This window comes from Poecilia reticulata, chromosome 8 (assembly GCF_904066995.2).
Source record: "Poecilia reticulata chromosome 8, P_reticulata-male-v2, whole genome shotgun sequence".
Taxonomy (NCBI): domain Eukaryota; kingdom Metazoa; phylum Chordata; class Actinopteri; order Cyprinodontiformes; family Poeciliidae; genus Poecilia; species Poecilia reticulata.
In genome coordinates, this window is record NC_088837.1 from 5932789 (window position 1) to 5941423 (window position 8635).

Consider the following 8635-nt stretch of genomic DNA (forward strand, 5'->3'; position numbering starts at 1 on the left):
GGTGCTGCCATGATGTCACCGATGTTTCTTCGATTTGTTTTGAGTGCCAAACTTAAGAACTGTAATTACCTTCCTTTTTGAACCATCCAGGCAGATGATTAAAAACAAAAATTACTCTGTAGCATGCAGTGTATCTAAACACCACTGTGGGATAATTGTTTTTTGCTTCTTTTTTTTCTTTTCTTTTTTTGTCAGCGTTTATAATTTTGCACCTTTATCTTTTTCCAGGTTTGGTAATGATGTCCAGCATTTCAAGGTCCTTCGTGACGGGGCTGGGAAGTACTTCCTCTGGGTGGTGAAGTTCAACTCGCTCAACGAGCTGGTGGATTACCACCGCACGACTTCAGTCTCCCGCAATCAGCAAATCTTCCTGCGAGACATAGAGCAGATCACCCAGGTACGAAATGACACCCTGTGACGCATCCTTAACTAACAGTTTGACACAGTTCTTGTACAGTGACAGAAACTAAACATTAGGGGGTTTTTTTTTTGTTTTTTTAGTGGTTAAAAGGTTTGCAGAGCATTGCTCATTTAACCACTAAGCCAGATTACATTGACTTTTAATTAACTTGGTATAATTTATCTGCTTTGCAGAAGTATTTTTAAACTTAAATTTATAACTTTTTTTCCCCAGTGTGTTTTATAAATTTTTTTTTTATTATTATTTATTGGATGGACCAAAAGTATAGGGCTGAATTGTGATATGGAAGGAAGTACAGACGCACCACTCCACGTTTTCTCCCTTCTGATACCGATATTTGATGTTTAGTATCGGACGATATGATCCGATACAGAAAAACATTGCTGAACTGACTGAGAACGTTTTATTTTTTAAATTCAGACATAAATGTACTGAATTCCAAATTTATTTAATAACTCTGCGCCAGCACGGCACACACAGCTTCACAAGCTGGTCAAACATGTAAAAACAACAACTTTACTTTGTTTAGTCAGTGCAATCAAGAGTAGAATAGTCAATGTAAAATGAATAATAAAGTGACACTGGCAGAAACGATAAGTTGACTGCCTTTGGTCAAACTTGCAAAAATGAACTACACCAAACCTTTGAAATTAGTCAGAAAGAAATTCTAAATATAATGTAAAGTAAATAATAAAGTATGATGTCGCTCAGAGCATAAAGCATAGAATTACACTGACTAGATCTGCCCTCACAGATCAGGCACAAATGTCACAATATACCACTTGGATATTTTTCAATATCTGGACTGATAAAGATATTGACATCGGATCGGTGCATCTCCAGAAGGAAGACGATACAGGGGCTTTGAATATTCTATACATATTGGAAATCTGAAAAGTGTGGAGCTTAAAACTGGACTTTATCTGCATCATTTTAACACCTACATGTGAAACTGTTTGTGGTTATTCTGACTGGCTCGTTGTTTAGTGTTGAACTTTTCCCCAGACTCGAGTTTTGTGCAGCCTGTTATTGTTGTTTTTCTTCCCATGCTCCTCCTGCGTTTAGCTCCATTAACTCTCCCCACAGCGCCAACATAAAGGTGGGAACGTCTTCCTCATGCCAAACGTTTCTCAGCTAAAGGTTCAGTTTGGTTCTCGTCTGACGACATCCATTTGTCCTCCCCATTTCTGTTGCAGTCCTTGCATCACACAAAACCAGACTTCCGATGACGTTCTTTCAGCAACAGTTTTCTCCTTGTTCATCCTCGCATTCAAACTAGATCAGTAAATACAAATGCCTTCCCACACTCCTCGGGTTGTTATTTAAAACATTTCAAACCACGTATTTTTCCCTCTATTTCACAATTGGACTTTCTGTGAGTCAGTAACTTAAAAAAAACATTAAATTTGTGGTTGAGACGGTGAAAAAAGTGCAAATACTTTTACTAGTTTAATGTCGTCTTTTTGTGGTGTGTATGTTTTATGTTTTTTTTTGTTACTTTTTTTTTTAAGATAAAGGCCTGAGCCTCGTATATAAATATAAAAATGTATCTTCTGTGTATTATATTGCGTATAGATTCATCGTCGAGAAAGAAACATCTGTCACGTTCTGCACAGACCACAAGCCACAAAATGCTAGCAGCAAACAACTTACATGCACATGCTCTATATAAATCTTCATACACTGAAAAGATGTTTAAATGCTGGGTAAAGTGAGCTGATGGGGGTGGGGGGGGGTCATCATTTATCTGTACTATTTATTTGGTGAAGATCCTGGAGTATCTCTTTTTTTTTTTTTATTTCTTCCAAAACAGTTACATTGGAAAAAATGACTAATTGTTTTGCATCAGATTTCAAAGACGGTGCAGATTCTCCGACCAATCGGATTCCAAAGCAATGAAGGATTTTTTTTGCGTTCCGTCTAAATCTCTTTCACGGTTTGAACTCCTCCTCCATAGTTTGAGGGTGGCCTGCTTTAAAAAGGGTGGGGGGCAGAAAACACCCCTGGAAATTTAGTGGTGGTTAAGTTGCAGGCTGCAAGTTTGAGGGCCAGCGGCAGGGGAAGGCAGAGAGGAAGCAACCCAAACCACTCAGAAATGAAATGATGCTGCAGGTGAGACAAAGGGAAAGGCTGAGTTTGTGTGTGTGTTGGTTGTTAATGTAGTATTGTGTGTATGACGACAAATTCACACCTTTTTTTTTTTTTTTTTTTTTACAAAAGTATAGAGGGGTTTGTTGTTGTTTTTTAAACCGAGGGTGACTGCAGTCCATTTCATGTTGTTTGTTTCAGATTTGTTTTATTCAGTTTAACTGTATATTATACATTTCACATTAAATGTGAAAGAAGTCTTGAAATTATCTTGTTTGACATCAAAATTAGAGATGCACTGATCCAATATTAATATCTGTTTTGTTGCCAATATTGGACAAAAATTGTAGGTCTGTTGACGATGTGTCCGATCCATAAAGACAGATCTGTTCAGTCTAATTCTTTGCTTTATGCTCTGAACAGCGTCATGCTTTATCATTCTACATTATATTTAGAATTCCTAAAAACACTTTTTGAACCATTTGAAAAAACATTTGGTTTTATATATTTCACCAAAGTAATTGACTTATTGCTTTTGTCAGTTTCACTTTATTATTAATTTTACATTGGCTGTTCTACTCATAATTGCACTGTACAAAGTGAAAGTTGTTCTTTTTACATATTTGATCAAACTTATAAAAGTTTGTCCATGTAAATTGTTTGCTGCTAGCATTTTGTGACTACTGGTGTATTTAAATGTGCTGTACTGGTGAAGAGTTATTAAATAAATTTGTGCTTCAGTACATTTAAAAAAACAAACAAACATAAATATATATATTTTTTTGTCAATTCAGAAATGTATTTTTAATTTTTATTACCTAACCTCTTATCGGAAGTGGGGGGGGGAAAGTGGATCGGTGCATCCCTGGTGACACTTGTTTGTCTAAGTGTGCTCTCTAGTTTTTGACTTACTACACATTCAAACCGTCACTTCAGAAAAACCATCATCATTATTTTTCCATTTAATGTCTCTCTCCTTCCCCTTCAGCACCCTACGTACGTGCAAGCGCTCTTCGACTTTGACCCGCAGGAGGAAGGCGAGTTGGGCTTCAGACGCGGCGACTTCATCCAAGTCCTGGACAACTCCGACCCCAACTGGTGGAAAGGAGGCTGCCACGGCCAGACGGGCATGTTCCCCCGCAACTACGTCACGCCCGTCAATCGGAACATGTAAAACGAAAAGAAATTTCAGACCAACACAACAGCAACCATCACCACCATTATCATCATTGTTCTTGACCTCATCCACCCCGCCATCCAACCCTGCAACCAACCCCCCCTGCCTCCTCCCCCTGCCCCGGCCATCCCATGGTGACCATAAAAAAAAAAACGAACACGAAGAAGGCAAAAAAACTGAAGAAAAAAAAAAAGAGACGGAGAGAGAAAACAGGAGTAGAGCTGCCGTAGGCGTAGCTACGTGGGCGGCAGCAGAGCGGAATCGACCTCTATCCGCGCCGAGAAAAGTTTGCCTCCCTGCTGAACGCCTCGGCGAGGACCGAACTGTCTGAGGGAAATCAAAACACAGGAGGGAGGGGGAAGAAAGAAAACAAAACAAACAAAAACTTAACTAAAGCATAGTGCACCAACCGTGAAGATAACCAAATGATTGAACCGCTCCCACAGCTGCTTCTGTCTTCTCAACTTCTTAAGATTCTGCCTGTTTCTGTTCCTTTTCTTTTCTCCTTACTTCTTTGCCGCATGTTGTTTTGTTTTTTTGTTTTTTTTAAAGATCACGTCAAGGAATCGTCTACCAATTAAAAATCGTAAGTCGTTTTAAAGAAAAATGGAGAAAAGGCTAAAAAAAAAAACCTGTTTTAAATAATGTACAAAAAAAAAAGAGAGAGAAGCGAAGCCATCTACGACATCGCAGCTAGTTTCCACGTTCTAGACCGTCGGCATGTGAGCGTTGTGCGTCTGTCGGCTTTATAAATGAATCACGTATAGAGAGAATCCATTTTTTTAAGAATATATATTATATATTTGTATGTTTGTCTGTTTTACCTCTCCAATTTTTTTTTTTGCCCATTTGTAAATTATGTTCAACCTTCTCGTTAGCTTAGATAAGACCTAGTAGCTCTAGAATGTGATAACTGTCGACATTGATTTCCCCTTTTTTTCTTCTTTTTTTTTTCTTTCTTTAACTTATCCGAGGTCGCTCGGATAGCGCGACACGACGTTTTCTTAGGCTTTCAGAAGATTTCTTGGCTTTGTCATGCAAGTACGGTAAAGTTTAGTCCTCTGAAGGAGTTCGGTCTGGTCAGGAAGCTAACGACGACCGGCAGTGAGAGCCGGCAGTGCTGGAAAAAGGCCGGCCACAGCCTACGCTAACACACCGATCGCGAGCCACGCTGGGGTTTTTTCTGTTTTTTTTGGGCAGTGAATGTAGCTGATCGCACCGACAGACAAATATGAGGGAAGCACGGTCGGAGAAACTGAACCATACAACCACCACAAGGGATTTCAACAAAAAAAAAAAAAAAAAAGGAAACGAGACATGCTGAAGTAGTTAGTGTTGTCTATACATTTCTAGAAAGTTTGAGAGAGTGGTCTATATGTACAGGTAGTTAACGGTCATATTCAGACACATTAAATGCATGCGTTAGCAGACACTCTCCTGCAAAGCAACAAAAGGGGCTGAGTTCAGATAATCGCGTCGTGAGATCTGCAAGTGGCAGATTCACACTTTGGAAAACTGAGATTGTTTTTTCTTTTCTTCTTTTTTTAATGCTAAAAGTTGAGAGATCAGCTGAAATAATGTAAACATTTTTTTGTTTTTGTGTTTTAAATGTGGTGTGTGGTCAAGCACTTTCTTTTTTTTTCCCCGAACATTCTAATTTCTTCTTCTTCTTTTTTTTGTCCGTTCCAGTGTGCGTTTTGATTTACTGTTTTGTGTTCACCTTATTTTCGTTTCCGTTTCTCGTTCTCTCTGGATAGTGCCTTTCTCTCTGGTGTTTGTGTCTCTGATCTGCTACTATGAGCCCCCTGGTCCCCACCCTAAAAACATAACCACCACCTCTGCTCTGGATCTGTATTAATAATAAATGTAAATAATCCAAAATGTCCTATCTGATTTTAAAAAAGGAAAAGAAAAAAAAACTCAGCCTCCTGTCCTCCATCAGCCCACCTTCACCTTTTTTGCCCTCACCATCAAGGAACTGTTGTCTCTTTCTCCTCGTCTTGCATAATGACACTGTTTTTGCTTTTTTTTTTTTTTTATTTGCGTTTTTTGTTTTCAATTAATAAAATGCAATTATTAAAAAGGTTGTCTTTTATTTCCTTTTTTTTTTACCAATACAATTCTCCTGTTGCTAAAAGTAAAAATTAATTCCAAACAACTACTCATTTAGCAAAAACCTTTTTTTTTCTCCTGACACTTTTAGTCTAAAAGAAAGTAAATTAATTTTGACATTGTAAATAATATGTCACCGTAGCCATAGCATGAAGTATTCTGGTTTTGGAAGCAGCGACTTCACTGAAGTAAAAGAATAAACAATTTCTGGAATAGTTAAGATTTTGAATTGTATTGCTTTTCATTTTTCTGTTCTTTTATACCCTAATTATAAATACCTAATTTTCATTATATAGTATTTAAAATAACACCCAGTATGTGCTGATATTAAGCTAACCATCTGCCTTGGCTAGCCTGCATTCCGCTCCTTTACAGTATATGTACAGTATATGATTGAAGTCGCTTCTGTAAAGGGAGTTATGTATTTTCCACATTCCATATATACATACTACCATTTTATTGCACAATCAAGTACCTGCTAACTTCAATTGTTTATTGTATGTACCAAAAAATAACTTAAAAGAATTTTGACTTTGCAATATAGACTTATCCGACTCTTTGAAATTGGCCTCTGTCTCTTGAAGGCCCTCCGACACGTCCAACATTGAGCCTTCATGATGCCGTTTACAACTATATAGAAGCTCATTAACTTGCACAACTCTGCCCAAACGTATTAGATATTTACTCTAGAAAAACTGGTAGAAAAACTCGTCTTTGAGTACATTTTATTTCCATTGGCTGCTTCAGGGTTTACTCTTAGCAAAGATCAAGTTCTTGTTTTTAAACTGAACCCTGAAGGATCAACACCACAGCAGGCTTTGACAACCAGGGGTTTCCCTAAAAGTTAGCGCAGGATGTCGATACACTTACAAGCCTTAGTTATACTTCGGGTATTACAGTATGCATCACTAAAGAATTTCATACGTCGTAATTTTTATTTTCCACCAGTCACTCTATTCCTAAAAATTAGTGTAAGAATCAGGCTACAACCAATAAGGGTTTTTCTTGTGCCTCCTGAGACTGAGATGATTCAACAGCCGATCTAAAAGAGGAAGCTGAATTCTTTTTTTTTTTTTTTGAAGTAGAAGGTTGCATTGCTCTATATGCTGCATGTAGTTGCAACCCTGCAAGATGCACCAACCACCCGTCTGATGCTCCGTATGCGTCACCTGTTTCTTTTCTTCATAATCGGCGCTCGAGAGGTCAGATTCTGTTACATCAGTGCCGCTGTGCTCTTTGTGGGCCTCTCAACTGGAATTATTCCAACGCGTTGTGGCTCTGAAATAATGCCATGCTGCCCGAGTGCATCTATTCATCTCTTTGACAATCAAATGAACGAAGTCATTCACACCGCGGCCTGTGCGATTGAGATGAAAGCCGATTTCTGTCCCGCGGCGTGTGTGTGAAATGATAAAACGCAAAGATGCCTTTACTAAAGTCTGAGGCTAAAGTAGCATTTCTGCCCCGGGGAGGAGAGAGGGAGGGTTTGCCTCTGAAGTCTGACGAAGCTGCCATATGGTGCCTGCTGTAGAAGTGGAGAGCGAGGCTTTAAAACCCCCTGCCCTCCATTCAGTCGTGACACGTTAAGATGATTTGAGGATTTGCAAGTTCCGAGTTTAGAAGATTATCATCACTATGCGAACCAGTGCACGTTTGTGCCACGGTTATGTGAGGTTTTTGTTGTTTCTTTTTCAAAACCACCCAGTGGTTTCCATATAGGATTTTTACATACCTTGAACTAGAAATTAACCCTTTCTTGGCGTTTTAATTCAATATCAGTACAAGCTATGGTATTCTTTGAAGGTTTGCGAGGGTACATTTATACGGCAGGTCTTGAAGCTCAATTCTTTTTTTTTTTTTGGAGTGGTGGTTCAAACTACTGAATGATTGCACCACAATCATTCAGTAGCAGTTTGAATGGTTTGCAACCCGCATTGACCAGAAGAGGAATGTAAAACGTCACACAGCAGCGCACCATTTACGGAAGTAGAGATGGATTCAACCATACGTGGATTGATTTTAGTTATTCAGAGCTGACAGTGTTGTCACAAGATCGTAACAAGAAGGAAGCTAATAAAAAAGAACATCTACTGGCAAATGGCCTTTTGTGGAGCATTGACTGCAACTTCGGTGGGCAAGTCTGTTTAGTCGTGTACTCGGAACTAAGAGTGGTGTGATGCACTTCAGTGATACAGATTTCTTTCATAATTGTCATTTTCAGACATTGTTTACGTCCTGATTTACTTGATCGGACTTCTTTAGTCCAAAATTATGATGGGTGTCATAAAAGTCGGATTAAATGTGGCATAACCATTCAGACTGCACGCTCTTTGAAAACTGATACATATCCGATTTAGTTCTACGTGAGGAAGTGGAACAGATCAGATTTTTTGGAGGTGAAAAGGTCAAAGTTGGGCTGTTCAGACTGACGTCAGAAAGTCAAATTTAAGTCTCGTGTGCTTGCTGTGTGCCTTTGAGAGCCTTTGAGAACAAATACCATCATCAATACCAAGGAGCCCTTGTGGTTAAGGTGATGGCCACGGTCACTTGAAAAAGAGATGGAACTTCCTGGATTAAAAACTATTTCCCAAACCTGAAACATCTCAAAGAAGACTGTTCAATTCATTATCTGTACGCAGCACAACTGCTATTGTGGCAGTCCATCGATAGAGAAATTCCAGGCATTAATCAAAGCAGCAGAGGGACCCACGGTAAGTCTGCAAGAGAGCTGCAGAGATACTCAGCTCAGATGGAAGAATTTGTCAACCACACAACTGTTAATCCCCACAAAGCTTTTATGGAACAGAGGTGGAAAGAAAGTCACAAGAAGTCCTGGT

At 38.9% G+C, this 8635-nt stretch overlaps 1 protein-coding gene across 1 annotated transcript in view; it reads left to right on the forward strand.

The window, feature by feature from the left end:
- The window catches only part of grb2b (growth factor receptor-bound protein 2b), a 29885-nt gene extending 25983 nt beyond the window's left edge, over window positions 1-3902 (forward strand). The window contains exons 5-6 of the mRNA XM_008415458.3: window positions 229-397; window positions 3498-3902. Coding sequence (XP_008413680.1) covers window positions 229-397; window positions 3498-3683 — 355 coding nt within the window. The 3' untranslated portion in view covers window positions 3684-3902. The remainder of the gene's footprint in view (window positions 1-228; window positions 398-3497) is intronic.
- Window positions 3903-8635: the final 4733 nt, after the last annotated feature.